Source organism: Heptranchias perlo, chromosome 5 (genome assembly GCF_035084215.1).
Source record: "Heptranchias perlo isolate sHepPer1 chromosome 5, sHepPer1.hap1, whole genome shotgun sequence".
NCBI classification, from domain to species: Eukaryota; Metazoa; Chordata; class Chondrichthyes; order Hexanchiformes; family Hexanchidae; genus Heptranchias; species Heptranchias perlo.
In genome coordinates this window covers 65,914,834-65,935,192 of record NC_090329.1, presented here as the reverse complement: position 1 = coordinate 65,935,192, position 20,359 = coordinate 65,914,834, and the positions used below count along the sequence as shown (strand labels likewise).

At 42.2% G+C, this 20,359-nt stretch overlaps 1 protein-coding gene across 3 annotated transcripts in view; it reads left to right on the top strand.

Annotated features, from left to right (window-relative positions):
• cd2ap (CD2-associated protein) overlaps positions 1-20,359 on the top strand; it is a 185,079-nt gene that overhangs the window by 77,400 nt on the left and 87,320 nt on the right. For all 3 annotated transcript variants that reach the window (XM_067984523.1, XM_067984522.1, XM_067984521.1), the window contains exon 3: positions 12,208-12,355. In XM_067984523.1, the coding sequence (XP_067840624.1) occupies positions 12,208-12,355 (148 nt within the window). The remainder of the gene's footprint in view (positions 1-12,207; positions 12,356-20,359) is intronic.

Here is a 20,359-nt window from a genome sequence, read left to right as displayed (position 1 = left end):
ATTAATTTTTGCTTAGAGTTACTGAACTCTAGGCTTTTTTTTGGCTTTCTGACTGTGTTCTCCTTTGGAATTGGCTGAAGTTTTTAAACCGGAGTTCTCAGTTTCATTTGGCTCAAGACGTTGTCTCATTATTTTATCTACCACGACACAAGTCAGAACAGGAACATTGTAGTTATGCTGTTCGTAAGCAATTTAGGAAGTCTCGACAGTTCATAGTTACTGTGGTACAAAAACCCCAAGAGAAATTAATCAGCTGCAAATAGCCAGTGGATGGCAATGTGCCTCTGAGGAAGCCCATGGTGTAGGTTGAGGGCCATTGTACCCATTCCTATGCTGCTTTCTGGGCATCTTTCAATCAAGTTCCATCTCATACCATGTGCAGGGAGTAATCCTTATGCATTTACGAAATGTCAATGTCTAGGTCACAGTATCACCTTTGGCAGATTCGTTGTGTCCACTGGTGATGCAGCTCATATACAGGCATTTCCTGGCATCGCCGCCGCCGCCCCCCCCCCCCACCCCCCCAAAAAAAAACTTCCTAGTTACGTACTACTCTAGTACACTCATGGTATGTGGACAGTGCGGAATGAAGCTGAGAAACATAGATTTACCTACCAGGCAGGCAGGCATCGTTCTTTTTCTTAATTCGTTTATGGGATGTGGGCGTCGCTGGCAAGGCCAGCATTTATTGCCCATCCCTAATTGCCCTTGAGGTGGTGGTGAGCCGCAGCCTTGAACCGCTGCAGTTCGTGTGGTGAAGGTTCTCCCACAGTGCTGTGAGGAAGGGAGTTCCAGGATTTTGACCCAGCAACGATGAAGGAACGGCGATATATTTCCAAGTTGGGATGGTGTGTGATTTGGAGGGGAATGTGCAGGTGGTGGTGTTCCCATGTGCCTGCTGCTCTTGTCCTTCTAGATGGTAGAGGTTGCGGGTTTGGGAGGTACTGTCGAAGAAGCCTTGGCGAGTTGCTGCAGTGCATACTGTAGATGGTACACACTGCAGCCACAGTGCGCCGGTGGTGAAGGGAGTGAATATTTAGGGTGGTGGATGGGTTGCCAATCAAGCGGGCTGCTTTGTCCTGGATGGTGTCGAGCTTCTTGAGTGTTGTTGGAGCTGCACTCATCCAGGAAAGTTGAAAGTATTCTATCACACTCCTGACTTGTGCCTTGTAGATGGTGGAAAGGCTTTGGGGAGTCAGGAGGTGAGTCACTCGCAGCAGAATACCCAGCCTCTGACCTGCTCTTGTCGCCACAGTATTTATATGGCTGGCCCAGTTAATTTTCTGGTCAATGGTGACCCCCAAGATGTTGATTGTGGGGGATTCGGCGATGGTAATGCCGTTGAATGTCAAGGGGAGGTGGTTAGACTCTCTCTTGTTGGAGATGGTTATTGCCTGGCATTTGTCTGGCGCGAATGTTACTTGCCACTTATCAGCCCAAGCCTGGATGTTGTCCAGGTCTTGCTGCATGTGGGCACGGACTGCTTCTTTATCTGAGGGGTTGTAAATGGAACGGAACACTGCAATCATCAGCGAACATCCCCATTTCTGTCTTTATGATGGAGGGAAGGTCATTGATGAAGCAGCTGAAGATGCTTGGGTCCAGGACACTGCCCTGAGGAACTCCTGCAGCCATGTCCTGGGGCTGAGATGATTGGCCTCCAACTACCACTACCATCTTCCTTTGTGCTAGGTATGACTCCAGCCACTGGAGAGTTTTTCCCCTAATTCCCATTGACTTCAATTTTATTAGGGCTCATTGGTGCCACACTCGGTCAAATGCTGCCTTGATGTCAAGGGCAGTCACTCTCACCTCATCTCTGGAATCCAGCTCTTTTGTCTACGTTTGGACCAAGGCTGTAATGAGGTCTGAAGCTGAGTGGTTCTGGGGGAACCCAAACTGAGCATTGGTGAGTAAGTGCCGCTTGATAGCACTGTCAACGACACCTTCCATCACTTTGCTGATGATTGAGAGTAGACTAATGGGCGGTAATTGGCTGGATTGGATTTGTTTTGCTTTTTTTGGACAGGACACACCTGGGCAATTTGCCACATTGTCGGGTAGATGCCAGTGTTGTAGCTGGACTGGAACAGCTTGGCTAGAGGCGCAGCTAGTTCTGGAGCACAAGTCTTCAGCACTACAGCCGGGATGTTGTCGGGGCCCGTCGCCTTTGCTATATCCAGTGCACTCAGCCGTTTCTTGATATCACGTGGAGTGAATCGAATTGGCTGAAGACTGGCTTCTGTGACGGTGGGGATATCGGGCGGAGGCCGAGATGGGTCATCCACTCTGCAACCATCTTCAGCCAGAAGTGCCAATGCTTCAGCCTTGTCTTTTGCACTCACATGCTGCACTCCGCCATCATTGAGGATGGGGATGTTTACAGAGCCTCCTCCTCCCATTAGTTGTTTAATTGTCCGCCACCATTCACGACTGTATGTGGCAGGACTGCAGAGTTTTGATCTGATCCGTTGGTTGTGGAATCTCTTAGCTCTGTCTATAGCATGTTGCTTCTGCTGTTTAGCATGTATGTAATCCTGAGTTGTAGCTTCACCAGGTTGGCACCTCATTTTTAGGTATGCTTGCTGCTGCTCCTGGCATGCTCTTCTACACTCCTCATTGAACCAGGATTGATCCCCTGGCTTGTTGGTAATGGTAGAGTGAGGAATATGCTGGGCCATGAGGTTACAGATTGTGTTGGAATACATTTCTGCTGCTGCTGATGGCCCACAGTGCCTCATGGATGCCCAGTTTTGAGCTGCTGGATCTGTTCTGAATCTATCCCATTTAGCACAGTGATAGTGCCACACAACACGTTGGATGGTGTCTTCAGTGCGAAGACGGGATTTCGTCTCGGGAACACTGGATAATATGGTGCTGTTGAGATATTCAGATAAACCTCACATAATTTGAATCAATTTGGATTGCAGTATGATAGATATGTTTCGAGAGAGATAATATATAATATAGCTTCAATCCATCTTTAGAGCCACCCTGTGTACCTGTCTGACCTCAGAACCTCTCTGCAGCCCGGATCTCAGATTTACAGCCTGAGCATGGATTCGCAGGGTGATGGCATGGAAATCGATTTTAAGTTAGCCTCCACCCCCCCCACCACCACTTTCACCTAGCAATAAATTATGACAGCAAACTAGCAAGTAATATAAAAACTGACAGTAAAAGCTTCTACAAGTATATAAAAAGGAAGAGGGTAGCTAAAGTAAACATTGGTCCTTTTAGAGGATGAGACTGGGGAAATAGTAATGGAAAACAAGGAAATGGCAGAGAAATTGAACAGATATTTTGTATCTGTCTTCACAGAAGACACTAATAATATACCAATAGTAGTAGAAAATCAAGGGGCAAAGGGGAGGGAGGAACTAAAAACTATCTCAATGGAAAAAGTACTAGGTAAACTAATGGGTCTCAAGGCTGACAAGTCCCCTGGATCTGATGGCTTGCATCCGAGGGTCTTCAAGGAAGTGGCTACAGAGATAGTAGATGCATTGGTTGTAATCTTCCAGAATTCACTAGATTCTGGAAAGATCCCAGCGGATTGGAAAACCGCAAACGTAACACCCCTATTCAAGAAGGGAGTGAGACAGAAAGCAGGTAATTATAGACCAGTTAGCCTAACATCTGTCGTCATTGGGAAAATGCTAGAATCCATTATTAAGGAAGTAGTAGCAGGACATTTGGAGACTCATAATACAATTAAGGAGAGTCAACATGGTTTTATGAAGGGGAAATCGTGTCTGACAAATTTATTAGAGTTCTTTGAGGAAGTAACAGGCAGGGTGAATAAAGGGGAACCAATGGATGCAGTATATTTGGATTTCCAAAAGACATTCGATAAGGTGCCACATAAAAGATTACTGCACAAGGTTAAGAGCTCACTGTGTTGGGGGTAATATACTGGCATGGATAGAGGATTGGCTAACGAACAGAAAACAGTCGGGATAAAAGGGTCATTTTCAAAATGGCAACCTGTAAATAGTGGGGTGCCGCAGGGATCAGTGCTGGGGCCTCAACTATTTACAATATATATCAATGACTTGGATGAAGGAACAGAGTGTCTTGTGGCCAAATTTGCTGATGATACAAAGATAGGTAGAAAAGCAAGTTGTGAGGACACAAAGTGTCTGCAAAGGGATATTGACAGGTTAAGCGAATGGGCAAAAATTTGGCAGATGGAATATAATGTGGGAAAATGTGAAGTCATCCACTTTGGGAGGAAAAATAAAGAAGCAAAATATTATTTGAATATTACAAAATATTGCAGTACAGAGGGATCTGGGTGTCCTTGTACATGAAACACAAAAAGTCAACATACAGGTGCAGCAGGTAATCCGGAAGGCAAACGGAATATTGGCCTTTATTTCTAGGGGGATGGAGTATAAAAGCAGGGAAGTCATGCTACAACTGTATAGGATGCTGGTGAGACCACACCTGGAGTACTGCGTACAGTTCTGGTGCCCTTATTTAAGGAAGGAGAAACTTGCATTGGAGGCAGTTCAGAGAAGATTCACTAGGTTGATTCCGGGTATGGAAGGGTTGTCTTATGAGGAAAGATTGAACAGGTTGGGTCTATACTCATTGGAGTTTAGAAGAATGATATGAGATCTTATTGAAACATACAAGATTCTGAGGGGACTCGATAGGGTAGATGCTGAGAGGATGTTACCCCTCATGGGGGAATCTAAAACTAGGGGCATAGTCTCAGAATAAGGGGTTGCCCGTTTAAGACGGAAATAAGGAGGAATTTCTTCTCCCAGAAGGTCGTGAATCTTTGGAATTCTTTACCTCAAAAAGCTGTGGAGGCTGAATCATTGAATACATTTAAAAATAATGAAGAATTTTGAAAATGGAGCAATTTTTTTAAAACTTCATCTGAACTTACAATGCATATTAAGCTTCAAGTAAATCCAAGCAATTTGCATGGAGAGAATTTGGCTGTATAACTAGGCTGCACAAACACATGTTTTAACCGATGCCACCTCATCACCAGCAGGAGTTAGACAAATTTTTGATCAGCATGGGAGTCAAAGGATATTGGCAAAGAGGAGTTGAAGCAAAAATCAGATCAGCCATGATCTCATTAAATGGTGGAGCAGGCTTGAGGGGCCGAATGGCCTACTTCTGCTCCTATCTCTTATGGTCTTATGGTCTTGCCCCCCCCCCCATCCAGTCTCCGCACTGTTGCAGCTCTGAGGTGTGTTGAATGCTCCCTGTCAGTAGTGTCACCAGAGCGCCTTACCATGGAGGGAAATCTGACTGACTTGAGAATCTCCACACTGGGAAGAAAATTGACTTTTTAAATAAAAAGTCAAATCAAAATTCTTCCATGGCTCATATTTCCTTTGAAGAAAAGGGGGACGGAGGTACTTGGAACAAAATGTACTTCCTCTGGACATTCCTTCCCTTTCAGTGTATTGACCCTGCCCTGGAACAGCAGAGCTTTAACTAGAATATTAAGAGATTAAGTCAATAAAAGGCTACTGAATTCTCCCTGTGCTATGAGACCTATGGTGCTTTTAAAAAGGGAGATTGTTGTAATACCAGATGAGTCATTGGCTTGCAGCCCTTGACTCCTGCTGGTGATGAGGTGGCATAGGTTAAAACATGTGTTTGTGCAGCCTAGTTATACAGCCAAATTCTCTCCATGCAAATTGCTTGGATTTACTTGAAGCTTAATATGCATTGTAAGTTCAGATGAAGTTTAAAAAAAATTGCTCCATTTTCAAAATTCTTCATTATTTTTAAGACGTGGTGGGGGGTGAGGTGAAGGTACTGGAACATGAGACAGACTAAATGTACAGAGGCAGTCCGACACAGTTGAAATGCTTTGCTTAATGCTGGCAGTTTCATGAGTCAGTGTAATTGATGTGCAATTTCAGTTTTGCGGCAGGCATTTTACATGACTAAAAACAGCTGGTACTTTCTAAAATGTGTGAAGAATTTAATCTGCAGACCAACATTTCTGGACTGAAAATGCTGTACAGCAATTGACCACAACAAAAATTCTAAAGATGTTATAAATACAGCAAAACTGAAGTCATTTCTGAAGTAATCAAGGTGCAAAGTAAAAGTTCCTTCTATTCTGCCCTACCAACATGCTTTAACCGCCACCCGAGTTGAAAACTCCATACTGGACCGTTGACGTTTCTTGTGTCCCACACCAAGGCATCCTGTGGCCTTTGAGGTTGGAAACTTAATACCAAGTGCTCACTAGGAACTTCATTGTACCAGGAGATTTTTCTTGCTGGAAAACCCTGCAATGAAATATTGGGTAAATGTTGAATATTCAAATTAATACAGTTAACCTCGTCTTATATGCGTTAAGAGTGTGCATGTCTGAAGTTTGTCATTATTTTAATGAGGGTAATATTTCCTCTCACTACTTGTTGTCTTCAGTTGTTTCCCTGTGAATGGCACACACCACCACCAAGAGGGCAGGTGAGTGTTAAAGGATGGACTGGTGCATTATCCAACAGTAGAAAATGTGCAAGGAATGTCATTATTCCTGCAGTAATATTCATCAGAGAGCATGGTTTAAATTAAATGAAGTTATAAATCTGATTTTATCTATTCATGACTTGGGCTTGGCATAGTTGCAAGTAAGCTCCTCAATCAAACATTTTTTAAAAGGAAACCAAATAAAACTAATAACTTTATCCCTTCCCGTTGGTAGGGCAGAATAGAAGGAACTTTTATCCTGTTCAGAGAGTACTAGGAGCTGAATTTTTTTTTTTAAAAACAGGACCTCAAGGGTTATAATCTCTAGCTTATTACCCGAGCAATGTGTAAATTGGCGTAGGGAGGTAAACATGTGGCTAAAGGACTGGTGTGCGAAAGAGGGGTTCCATATCATGGGACCCTGGCACCAGTACTGGGACAGGAAGGAGCTGTACTGTTGTGATGGGTTCCATCTGAACAGGGCTGGGACCAAAATCCTAGTGGAAAGGATAGATAAGGTGGTCACAAGGACCTTAAACAAGTAAATCGGCGGGGCGGGGGAGGGTTCAGGTGGCAAAAGTAGTGTTAATAATAATTCTAAAACAAACAAAAAGGAAAAGAGGAGAATAATAATCAGAAATTATGCTTTAGGCTCTACAGGTAAAGGGAAAACTAAAAGATGTAAAGTAACTAAATCAGGAGAGAGAAATAAGTAATGTGTGAGGAAAAACAACATTAGAGCAGCAGGACAGGTTAGGATGTGTGGCCCAAATAAGGTTCTTTATACAAATGCACGGAGTATAAGGAACAAATTGAATGATTTTCAGGTGCAAATTCAACTTGGAAGGTATGACATGGTAATCATTACTGAGACATGGCTGCAAGACGGTCAGGACTGGGAGCTAAATATACCAGGTTAGAAGGTCTATAGGAAGGATGGGGGAAGAGTAGCCTTAGTAATTAAGGATGAAATTACTGAAATGATGAGAGGATATAACGAGAGGTAAGCAGGCAGTGGAGACTTTATGGATCGAATTAATAGAAAAGGAATTAAAATGGCCGTGGGAGTTGTGTATAGGCCCCCTGGTAACAGCTGTGAAGTCACAGCGACTGGGAGAGATACAAAGAACAGCAATGGGTGACAAAACAGTACGAGCTACAAAAAGGGAGTATGAAAAGAAACTTGCAAGGGATATCAAAATCAACACAAAAAACTTTTACAGCTATATTAGGAAAAAGAGGGTGGTCAAGAGCAATATGTGGGCTCCTTTAAAAGCTGATAATGGAGATAATGTAAGTGAAAATAAGGAAATGGTGGACACGTTGAATAATTACTTTGCATCAGTATTTACAGTAGAGGATCAGGATAGCATGCCAAACACCCCAAGGAAACTAATTTTGAAAGTGGGACAGGGACTCGCCATAATAAACATGAGCAAATTAACAGTAATGAAGAAAATAATGGTACAGAAGAGTGACAAATCCCCAGGACCAGATGTTTAAAGGAAGTAGGTGAGAACATTGCAGATGCCCTAACTATAATCTTCCAAAGTTCTCTCGATTCAGGAACTGTTCCTTTTAGTTTGGAAAATTGCACATGTCACTCTGCTATTCAAGAAAGGTGACAGAGGGAAACCAGGGAATTATAGACCAGTTAGCCTAACATCTGTTGGGAAATTACTAGAGTCTATAATCCAGGATAGTGTGACTGAACACATTGAAAATGTTCAGCTGATCAGAGAGAGCCAGCATGGACTTGTAAAGGGTAGGTCATGCCTGACAAACCTGATTGAATTTTTTGAAGAGGTGACTAAAGTAGTAAACAGGAATGCCTATTGCTATTGTTCATATGGACTTCCAGAAAGCATTCAATAAAGTCCTTTTATAAGAGACTGTTAGCTAAAGTTGAAGTCCATGGAATTGAGGGCAAATTATTGACCTGGTTTGGAAATTGATGGCTGATCGGCAGGAGTCAGAGAGTGGGGATAACGGACAGGTACTCAAATTGACAGGACGTGACTTGTGGTGTCCCACGGGGATCTGTGTTGGGGCATCAACTATTCACTGTATTTATTAACGACTTAGATGACGGGATGGAGAGCCACATATCCAGGTTTGCTGATGACACAAAGATAGGCAACATTGTAAGCAGTGTAGATGGAAGCATAACATTACAGAGAGATATTAATAGATTAAGCGAATGAGCAAAACTGTGGCAAATGGATTTCACTGTAGACAAGTGAGAGTTCATCCACTTTGGACCTAAAAAGGATGGATCAGAGTACTTTCTAAATGGTGAAAAGCTCAAAACAGTGGAGGTCCAAAGAGGCTATGGGGTCCATGTACATAGATCATTAAAATGTCATGTACAGGTACAGAAAATAATCGAAAAGGCTAATGGAATGCTGGCCTTTATATCTAGAGGACTAGAATACAAGGAGGTAGAAGTTATGCTAAAACTACACAAAGCCCTGGTTAGACCACACCTGGAGTACTGTGTTCAGTTCTGGGCACCGCACCTTCGGAAGGATATATTGACCTTGGAGGGAGTGCAGCATAGATTTACTAGAATGATACCTGGACTCAAAGGGTTAAATTACGAGGAGAGATTACACAAACTGGGTTGTAGCCCTTGAAATTTAGAAGATTAAGGGGTGATTTGATCCAAGATATTAAGGGGAACTGATAGTTCCTCTCTCTCTACCCTATTTCCGCTGGTTGGGGAATCTAGGACTAGGGGACATAGCCTAAAAGTTAGAGCCAGGACTTTCAGGAGTGAAGTTAGGAAACATTTCTACACGCAAAGGGTGGCAGAAGTTTGGAACTCTTCCACAAATGGCAATCAATCAATTCCCTACCTCCGCTTGCTCACATAATCACCATTAATGATAGACTTGTAACCACCAGTTCTATATCTCAGTGTTCTATAGCTTAAATTACTCTTTTTGCTAGAGACAGCCCAGCTTTGGGAAAAAAAAATCTATAACCCACTGAATATTTTTTTACGGTGGGTCAGTGGACATCATTATGTTTTATTGAAACCTTTGTGATAAACCTGGGTTTCCACGATAGAGTTTAGAGCAAAAAAAAAGTTTAAAAAGATCCAACTGAAAAATCTGACAAGTACAGGAAGATGGCAAAATGGAAGATGAGGAAAATTAAGAATTAATGTGAAAGAAGACTGGCAGGCAATATAAAGAGGAATGGCAATGGCTTTTTATAAGCACACAAGAATTAACAGTGATGTGGAGATGCCGGTGATGGACTGGGGTTGACAATTGTAAACAATTTTACAACACCAAGTTATAGTCCAACAATTTTTATTTGAAATCTACAAGCTTTCGGAGGCTTCCTCCTTCCTCCTGAGGAAGGAGGAAGCCTCCGAAAGCCTGTAGATTTCAAATAAAAATTGTTGGACTATAACTTGGTGTTGTAAAATTGTTAAGAATTAACAGGATAGTGTGGAGCCACTTTGAGATGAAGTAGGCTATCTTGTAATTGAGAGAGAGTGAATGACAGATGCTGAAGTATTTTTACCTCAATTTTTGTCAATTATGTGAAAAGTACAGCAGAGATTCACTAGAATGATACCAGGTTTGAGAGGTTATAGTTATGGAAGAACATTTGAAAACTCTTTTTCACCAGAACAGAATATTTGGCAATGGGGGGAGGGGGTGTGGTTAAGACCTGTTGGAAGCTTTCAAAGTGACAAGATTTGAGCAGGTAAATGGTAAAAGATTGTTTTCATTGGTTGAATAACAGTGATAGCGCCTTTATTGTAGGAAAATACCCAGGGTGGTTCACCAAAGCATATTGAGCCAAAGAAGGAGATATTATGCAGGGTGAGTAGAAGCTCGATCAAATTGATAAGTTTTAATGTGGCCCTTAAAGGAGGTGAGGTGGGGGGTGGGGGCGGGTGGAAAGGCAGATAATGGAGGGAATTCCAGAACTTAGGGCTGAGACGGCTGAAGGCACATCTGCCAATGGTAGGACAAAGGGAGTGGGGAATTGCACAAGAGGCCAGAATTGGAGGAATGCTGACTTTATGGTGGGTTGTAGGGCTGGAGAAAGTTACAGAGATAGGGAAGGGTGAGGTTTGATCATGAGGGTTTTTAGTTGGGGGCGTTATGGAGCTGGAAGCCAAAGTAGGTCAGTGAGTGGGACCTGGTTCGGCAGATTATTGGATGAGCTGAAGTTTATGGAGGTAGAGGATGGGATGCTGGAAGGAGTGCATTGAAGTAGTGGATCCTGGAGATGACGGGCACGGATGAGGGTTTTGACAACAGTATATCAACAGTAGGGATTTCTGCTCGGATCAGTGCTGAGGCCTCAACTATTTACAATATATATCACTGACTTGGATGAAGGAACTGAGTGTATTGTGGCCAAATTTGCTGCTGATAAAGCTAGGTAGAAAAGTAAGTTGCGATGAGGACACAAAGTGTCTGCAAAGGGATATTGACAGGTTAAGCGAATGGGCAGAAATTTGGCAGATGGAATATAATGTGGGAAAATGTGAAGTCATCCACTTTGGGAGGAAAAATAATAAAGCAAAATATTATTTGAATGGAGAAAAACTACAAAATGCTGCGGTACAGAGGGATCTGGGTGTCCTCGTACATGAAACATAAAAAGTCAACATACAGGTGCAGCAGGTAATTCAGAAGGCAAAGGGAATATTGGCCTTTATTTCTAGGGGAATGGAGTATAAAAGCAGGGAAGTCATGCTACAACTGTATAGGATGCTGGTGAGACCACACCTGGAGTACTGCGTACAGTTCTGGTGCCCTTATTTAAGGAAGGAGAAACTTGCATTGGAGGCAGTTCAGAGAAGATTCACTAGGTTGATTCAGAGTATGGAAGTGTTGTCTTATGATGAAAGGTTGAACAAGTTGGGTCTATATTCATTGGAGTGAGAGGAGATCTTACTGAAACATACAAGATTCTGAGGGGACTTGACAGGGTAGATGCTGGGAGAATGTTACCCCTCATGGGGAATCTAAAACTAGGGGGCATAGTCTCAGAATAAGGGGTTGCCTGTTTAAGATGGAAATGAGGAGGAATTTCTTCTCCCAGAGGGTCGTGAATCTTTGGAACTCTTTACCCCAAAAAGCTGTGGAGGCTGAGTCATTGAATACATTCAAGGCTGAGTTAGACAAATTTTTGATCAGCAAAGGAGACAAAGAATATGGGGAAAAGGGCAGGAAAGTGGAGTTGAGGTAAAAATCAGATCAGCCATGATCTCATTAAATGGCGGAGCAGGCTCGAAGGGCCATATGGCCTACTCCTGCTCCTATCTCTTATAGTATTATGGTTTCTTATGCAGATTACTGCTATTTATAATTCTCCATTTTGCATTGAGAAAATGAAGTTCAAGGGATATTCTTGGAAGACCAGGAGTACTGGGATTGTAACTTGTTTTGAATCTGTTTATTGAGATTTGTACAAGTGACAGAATGTGATTGGCAGAACTGATCTGGTGTTTTTGAGTGCTTGCTGGTGAAAAATGTAAATTACTCATTTGCTAAATTTCTTAACAATTTTTCATGTCAGCTTTTTTAAACCTTCACATAATCCCGTGGAGAATAAAGGAATCGTTGGTTGAATGAGGAAATGATGCAAGATAGTAGTTTCTTCAACTTTCTTGGGGGAACTTCTTCTAGCATCATTGCCTAGTCTTGTATACAGAATACTGTCTCATGTCTCAAAATTCATTATTGACAAATAAGGAACATTTTTTTCTTCTTACAGGAAATAAAGAAAGATGGAGAAACAAAAGAAGAAAACCCAGTGACTAAGCGAGAAAAATCTGGAAATGTGGCCAATCTGGTCCAGCGTATGAGTACTTTCGGATTCCCAGTTGGTGGGTTCCCACCTCACCCTAAGTCTCTCAGAAGAAGTAAGTACAGTACTTTTATCACTGATTTTTGTCTCAAATGTTTTAATGCTTTTAGTTACAAAATCAGTATTATACCTGAACTACTCTAGTAGTAGGCACTGTGCGCAAAGATACTGTAATCGATCTAAAAGTTATCTTGCATAATTGATACACTTCAAACTACCAAATGTGATTTTATCTATTTGTTTTGAATATCTAGTGTCCTGGAAATGGTTTTACACCTTTTGCAGAGCTTTCATAGTTGTATTTACAGAATATAGAGAACCTCATAACTTTTTAAATTTCCATCACGTTTTATGCACAGTATTCTTTTCAAAGTAAGATACTGCTCTTTCAATCCCCTCCAATTCAGGAATTGTCCCTTTAGATGGAAAAATTGCAAGTATAACTCCCATTATTTTAGAAAGGTGAGAGAGAGAAACCAGGAGATTATAAACCTGTTAGTCTAACATCTGTTGGGGGGAAGTTATTGAAATCTATAATTATGGACAGAGTGACTGAGCACTTAAGAGAAATTTGACCTGATTAGAGAGAGCCAACATGGATTTGTCAAGTAAAAACAGAAAATGCTGGAACTTCCCAGTAGGTTAGGCAGCATCTGTGGAGAGAGAAACATCGTTAACGTTACAGGTCGATGACCTTTTGTTAGAACTGGCAGAAGTAAAGATTCAACAGTTTTGATGCAAGTAAAGAGCCAGGGGAAGGGAGAACAAAAAGAAAGGTCTGTGCTAGGGTGGCGGACAGGAGTGATTACATAACCAAAGGGATGATGGTGCAAGGTGAGGAGGGTGGTAATGGGACAAGTAAAGAAACAAAAGATGGGCCTAGAGGAGCTGTAAATGGCAACATCGGAATCATTACCAGCACCTGCTGTCTGAAAAAATGGGAGAAGTGGTTATGATCTGAAGTTATTGATATCAATGAGTCTGGAAGGTTGTAAAGTGCCATATTGAAAGATGAGGTGCTGTTCCTCGAGATTCACAGGAGACCGAGGACCAAGAGGCCAGAGTGAGAGTGGGACGAAGAATTAAAATGGCAAGTGACCGAAAGCTCAGGGCCATGCTTGCCGACTGAACGGTGGTGTTCAGCAAAACGATCACCCAATATGCGTTTGGTCTCCCCAATGTAGAGGAAACCGCATTGTGAGCAGCAAATGCCATATACTAAATTGAAAAAAGTACAAGTAACTCTGTTTCACCTGGAAGGATTGTTTGGGGCCCTGGACGGTGGAAAGGGAGGAGGTGAAAGGGCAGGTGTTGCATCTCCTGTGCTCGCATGGGAAGGTACTGTGGGAAGGGGAGCAGGTGATGGAAGAGTGGACCAGGGTGTCGCAGAGGGAACTGTCTCTTTGGAGTGCTGGGAGGGGAGGAGATGATGTGTTTGGAGGTGGTGGAAATGGCGGAGGTTAATCCGTTGAATGTGGAGGCTGGTGGAGTGGAAGGTGAGGACAAGGGGGACCTTATCGTGGCTCTGGGAGGGAGGGGAAGGGGCGAGGGTAGAAGTGCGGGAAATGGGACGGACACAGTTAGGATTTTGTCCACCACAGTGGAGGAGAATCCTTAGTTGGGGAAGAAGGAAGATATATCTGAAGCATTGGTGTGGAAAGTGGCATCATCAGAACAGATGTGATGGAGAAACTGGGAGAATGGAATAGAGTGCTTCGAGGAAATGTAATCAAGGTAGCTGCGAGAGTCAGTGGGCCTAAAGAAGATATTGATTGATGGCCTATCCCCAGAAATGGAGATAGAGAAGTCGAGGAAGGCAAGAGTCGGAGAAGGATCATGTGAAGGCGAGGGAGGGGTGGAAATCCGAAGCAAAGTTGATGAAATTTTCCAGGTCGGAGCAAGAGCAGGAAGTGGCACGAATACAGTTATCAGTGTACTGGAAAAAGAGATGAGGGAGGGGACCTGAGTAGGATTGGAACAAAGAATGTTCCACATATCCCAGGAAAATGCAGGCATAGTTAGGACCCATATGGTTTTCCATAGCGACACATTTTATTTGGAGATTTGTAAAAGGTAGGTCACGTCTAACGAACCTAATTGAATTTTCTGAGGAAGTAACTGTAGTAGTAGTAGACGGGAATGTCTGTGGATGTAGTTTATACGGACTTCCAGAAGGCATTGGATAAGGTTCCACATAAGAAACTATTTGCCAAAATTAAAGCTCATGGTATTGAAGGTAAGTTATTGACCTGGTTAGGAGATTGATTAGGTAATAGAAGACAGAGATAGGGATAATAGGTATGTACTTGAACTGGAAGGAAGTGACTGTTGGTGTCCCACAAGAGTCTTTGCTGTGGCCTCAACTATTCACTGTATTTATTAATGACTTGGATAACACAATAGAGAGCCATATATCCAGGTTTGCCGATGACACAAGGATCGGTGGCATAGTAAGTAGTGTAGACGGGAGCATAAAATTACAAAGAGACATTGATAGATTAAGTGAGTGGGCCAAACTCTGGCAGATGGTTTTATGCAGGTAAGTGTGAGGTCATCCATTTTGGACCAAAAAAGGATAGATCTGAGTTTTTTTAAATGATGAAAAGCTAGGAACAGTGGAGGCCCAAAGAGATTATGGGGTCCATATATACAGATCACTAAAATGCAGTGGTCAGGTACAAAAATATAATCAAAAAGACTAATGGAATGTTAGCCTTTATAGCTAATGGGCTAGAATATAAAGGGGAGGAAGTTTTGCTACAGCTATAGTAAGCCCTGGTTAGAACACATCTGGAGTACTGTGTACAGTTCTGGGCACTGCACCTTAGGATGTATTGGCCTTGGAAGGAGTGCAGCACCGATTCACCAGAATGTTACCAGGGCTCCAAGGGTTAGATTATGAGGAGAGATTACATAACCTAGGCTTGAATTCCCTTGAATATAGAAGGTTAAGGGGTGATTTGATTGAGGTTTTTAGGATTTTGAAAGGAATTGATAGGATACATAGAGAGAAATATTTTCCGCTGGTGGGTGAGTGTAGGACAAGGAGACGTAACCTTAAAATCAGAGCCAAACCATTCAGGAGAGAAGTTAAGAAACACTTCATGCAAATGGTGGTAGAAGTGTGGAACTCTCCCACAAAAAGACTGCTAGATGTTAGCTCAAACAATAATTTTAAATCTGAGATTGATGTATTTTTGCTAGCCAAGGGTATTAACGGATATGGAGCCAAGCCGGGAGGATGAAGTTGAGATACAGATCAGCCATGATCTCATTGAATGACTAAACAGGCTTGAGGGGTTAAATGGCCTACTTCCTATATTCCTATGTTCTAATCCCTTCCCATCCCTTGCCCTTCAGCTGGAGAATACGATGATTTGGGATAAGAATATTTTTAGAGCAGTGCAGTAGCAGCTAAAAAGATTTTGCTTATGGGGTATATTGCTGCCATGTGTATTTTCATCATATAAGTTAACTGCTAAAATTCACCCAAGGGAGGGGGAGCAATGGTACAGTTCAGACTTATTGCCACTTGGTTAATCCTGCTGACTTTCCTCATCTGTGATATATTTTGTTTCATTATCCAATGAAGTTTTGATATGTTGCAATCATATGGTAAATAACTGAATGCTAAAGAACAATTTTAAGCTTGTGTAATACTATTTAGTGATGGCATTTGATGTAATGACATTTAGTACTGTCACGATGTGAAACCTGACATCAGCAGTAATTGGTTTGATTGAAAATCTAAAGGCTTTTTGACTTTTAAATTGACCATTCCGGTTCAGAGTGGGGCAGTGGAAAGTATCTGCTCAACTTAATGACCTTGTTCAACTGGAATAACTGTGCCATTGTTTTGATTGGATTACACTGGTGCTGGTTTTAGAGGTCCGTGATGTGGAGAATCCATAAACGTTCAGCAGAAATCAACAGCACGAAGCAGAAAGGAAATTGTCTTTTTTTAGAATTTTTTTTCTTGTTTTAAATTTAATATTTGAGGTGTGTGGATGGGGTTTGGTGATGTACTCGAGGACGAGAACCATTGGATTTCAGTTTCACCCATAAGTATAGAAATAAAAAAACTTGCATTTATATAGCACCTTTCACAACCTCCAGTTGTCCCAAAGCACTCCACAGCCAATTAAGTACTTTTGAAGTATAGTCACTGCTGTAATGTAGGGAAACACAGCAGCCAATTTGCACATAGCAGGGTCCCACAAGCAGAAATTAGATAAATGACCAGATAATCTGTTCTGTGGTGTTGGTTGAGGGATAAATGTTAGCCAGGACACTTGAAGAACTTCCGTGCTCTTCATTGAATAGCACCATGGAATCTTTTACATAAACTGAGACTCTGTCTGCCCTTTCAGATGTAACGTCTCATCTGAAAGATGACACCTCTGACAGTGCTGCACTCCCTCACTACTGTATTGAAGTATTGTACTGAGTATTGGTGACTGGTAGTATGAAATATGAATTTGTATGAAGAAAGTTTGTATTTCAGGACATAACGCAGTCTGCAAAAAAGACACTGGTCCTTTGGAACAAAATAGGTCATTCTGTGTGTTCTTTATAGTTATTGACTTACTGTAATATTTTTCTTGCTGTAAACTGATAACTCTTTTGTAAATCTGGTCCTGTTTTCCTTTGGGCCGCTGACATTTTGTCTTTGGTGGAGGTCCCTGTCCTAAATTCCCAATGTGTCATTATTTGCAAGAGGTCCCTCAGACACTAAAGTTTGAAAACCACTGTTCTGCAACAACAGTGCAAGGTTGTTTCATCTTACTAAACTGTCCTTAATCTTCATTGCAGCAAGGATAATTTCTGTTAGGAATTCAGGGACCAAGGTGAAAAATAGAAGCAGAAGACACCTTTTGAGGTGAATTTTCTTGGGGGGGGGTTTCCTGTGGAAATTCTCTCCCCTTGTCTTCCTTCCTACAGTGTAAAGGGATTAAAGATATCCCCAAAAGTCATTGTTGCTTCAGAGACCTTATTTGTAAAGGATGATGATCTACATGATCGAGAGTTGAAGCCAAAATACTGAGGCTCTGGTACAAATTGGCTAGATCATGGCTTTCTCTGTGTTGAGAGGAGATGTTACTACAACTAATCTTTGTATACAACTTTACAGGAACATTGGGCATCTATAAATTCTCTGGTTCAATTCCTTGTGTGTGTTGGTTAATCTCATCTGGTGTGCAGTTAATAGGCTTAGTACAACTGAGCTACAGATGGAAAAATCAGCAAGTGCATGTAATTTGAAATGCAAGAAAGTAGATTGTGTAATGCTTAGATGGTGGTCAACAGTGGAATTAAATAACTGTACATATATTAGAAATGATAAATACAGTTGCAAACAGGGCAATAAGTACTTGATATGCTGGTTCCTAATTGCTGTACAATGATGTTTGCTGGTAGAGCTTGGGTGTGGATACAAGTGAGGACAGGATTTGAGTTGACTGTGATGCCCTCCATAATTTAGCAGTTTGCTGACTTTAACTATCTAGACTCTTAGAAGAATGGGCATTTGGGAAAGAAACTGGAAGGCTTCTGGTACCTGTGGAGCCATACTTCAATAAAAAAATCAATGCCTTTGGGGGAGGGGAAAGAGAATGGTAACGTTTTTTTAAAAAGATGTGATTTTCAGAGGAATTATTTGAAAATCAGTGTCTCTGTATCAATGAACTGGGCCTTTACTGTCTCTAGTTGCCATTGCTTTTCTGGGATTTAAAGCCCATACATTTATTTAAAAGGGACTTTGGGTGGTAATGTCTCCACTCCAGGTAAGCATGGCTGAGTATTGCTCCATACTCCAAAAAAAAATCTTGCAATCCCATACTCAGCATTTTAGAAGTAGCTTCATGTTGTATCAAGAATCAAAGAATCCTATAGGTATCTGTATGTAGATAAAACTTGCCCGAGGGCATAGCCACTACAGCTTAAGCAATTGCTTTCTTGGTAATGGGCTGCTATTGCTCACTTTGATAATTACCTGCAATAATGAGGGGAAGCTGCACAGTGACCCCTCTGCATTAAAAATTTACAACTGTATCACAGAATATCACAGAATAAAATTGCACAAGCTCTTTGTTAGCCAAACCTTAGAGCAAGCAATGGACAGCTTCTATATCAATAGCATGTGGAACAACTGTCTTAGCCTGATTTCTACATATCAAAAGTAGCCATTATTTTTCCAATTCCATCACCTCCCTCAATGTCATGACCTGAATAGTAAATTCAGTTTCTTCTTAAGGAGTTATTGGTATTTGAGGGCAGTGAGATTATTAAGCACGGGAGGAGCTCCTCCTGTGGTATGCAACCAGTGCAAAAGCTTTACATCTCTTATTTGGCTAGTCTGAGATTCCTTTTCTTCCATATAAAAAGATAAACACTCTTACTAAGCACGCTCTAACACAGTGGCTACCAATCCTATGTTAATAGCATAATGTTTTTTCCCTTATCTACAAACTTTTTAATGTAGTGCAATGTCCCAAGGCACTTGATAGACATGCTAAGTTAAGTGTTTTTAAGCTGATGGTTGGGGAGAGAAAATCTGAAATTGCATTGGACCCATTGAGGCACCAACAATCCTGACATTGGGAAATAGTTCTTGGGTAGCGATTACGATCGGGGGCAAAAAAACGCACCGGTAAATGGACAAAGATGTGACTACACCCAAAGATTTACTCCAGGAAAATCCAACTTTTGGGTTTAACAACAACTAGTATTTATATAACATCGTAGTGAAACATCCCAAGGCGCTTCACAGGAGCGATTATTAAACAAAATTTGACACAGAGCCACATGAGATATTAGGACAGGTGACCAAAAGGTTGGTCCAAGAGGTGGGTTTTAAGGAGCATCTCAAAGGAGGTAGAGAGGCAGAAAGGTTTAGGGATGGAATTCCAGAGCTTAGGGCCTAGGTGGCTCCAATGGTGGAGCGGGAAAATCAGTGATGCGCAAGTGGCCTGAATTGGAGGAGTGCAGAGATCTGAGCATTGTAGGGTTGGCAGAGGTTACAGAGATGGGGAGGGGCGAGGCCATGCAGGGATTTGAAAACAATAATGAGAATTTTAAAATCGAGGTGTTGTCGGACCGGGAGCCAGTGTAGGTCAGCAAGCACGGGTGATGGGTGAATGGGATTTGGTGTGAATTGGGATCCAGGCAGAAGAGTTTTGGATGAGCTCAAGTTTACAGAGGGTGCAAGGTGGGAGGCCGGCCAGGAGAGCATTGGAATAGTTAAGACTAGAGGTAAGAAAAAGGCATCGATGAGGGTTTCAACAGTAATGAGCTGAGGCAGTGGTGGAGCCGGGCGATGTTACGAAGATGGAAGTAGGCGGTCTTGGTGATGGAGAGGATATAGGGTCAGGGTCAAATAGGACGCCAGGGTTGCGAATAGTCTGGTTCAGCCTCAGATAGTGGCCAGGGAGAGGGATGGATTCAGTGGCTAGGGAACAGAGTTTGTTGTGGGAACTGAAGACAATGCCTTCGGTCTTGCCAATATTTAATGCAGAACTCCAAACGTAAATCCAATATTGTATTAAATTATTCAATATAAACCTCTTTGTACATCACAAGTGCATGTAGCCCATAACCAGCTCAATTTATTTTTCCCCCACATGTTCTAGAACTACTCAGGAAATTGCCCTCGCACTCGCCCACCCCTCCCCCCCCCCCCCCCCCCATGAGTGTTTTTTTCTTCTAATCCCCTCCTTTCCTAAGGACTGTGGTCTATGCTGGCGTATAGTCCCTCAGGTTGTGCTGACTTAATCAAAAAAAAATCCTGGCATCTGCCACAACTGAATCCAATTCTGTCCTTACCTTTGTGTCCATATGGACATATTTCCAGCTCATAGCACCAGATATTGAATAGGCAGGGGGCCTTCAGGCTTTTTTTCCCTTTTGTTCCTCGTAATGTAGCTAATGTATGGTATGTTCACACTAATTGTGTTGGTGTGTAGCTGTCTCTCCTTTGCACCAATACTAAACTTTTATGGAGTGCAGATCGGGTGGTGAGTCCCGGACCAACTCCAAAGCAAAGCAGAATTCGGCGATCTCT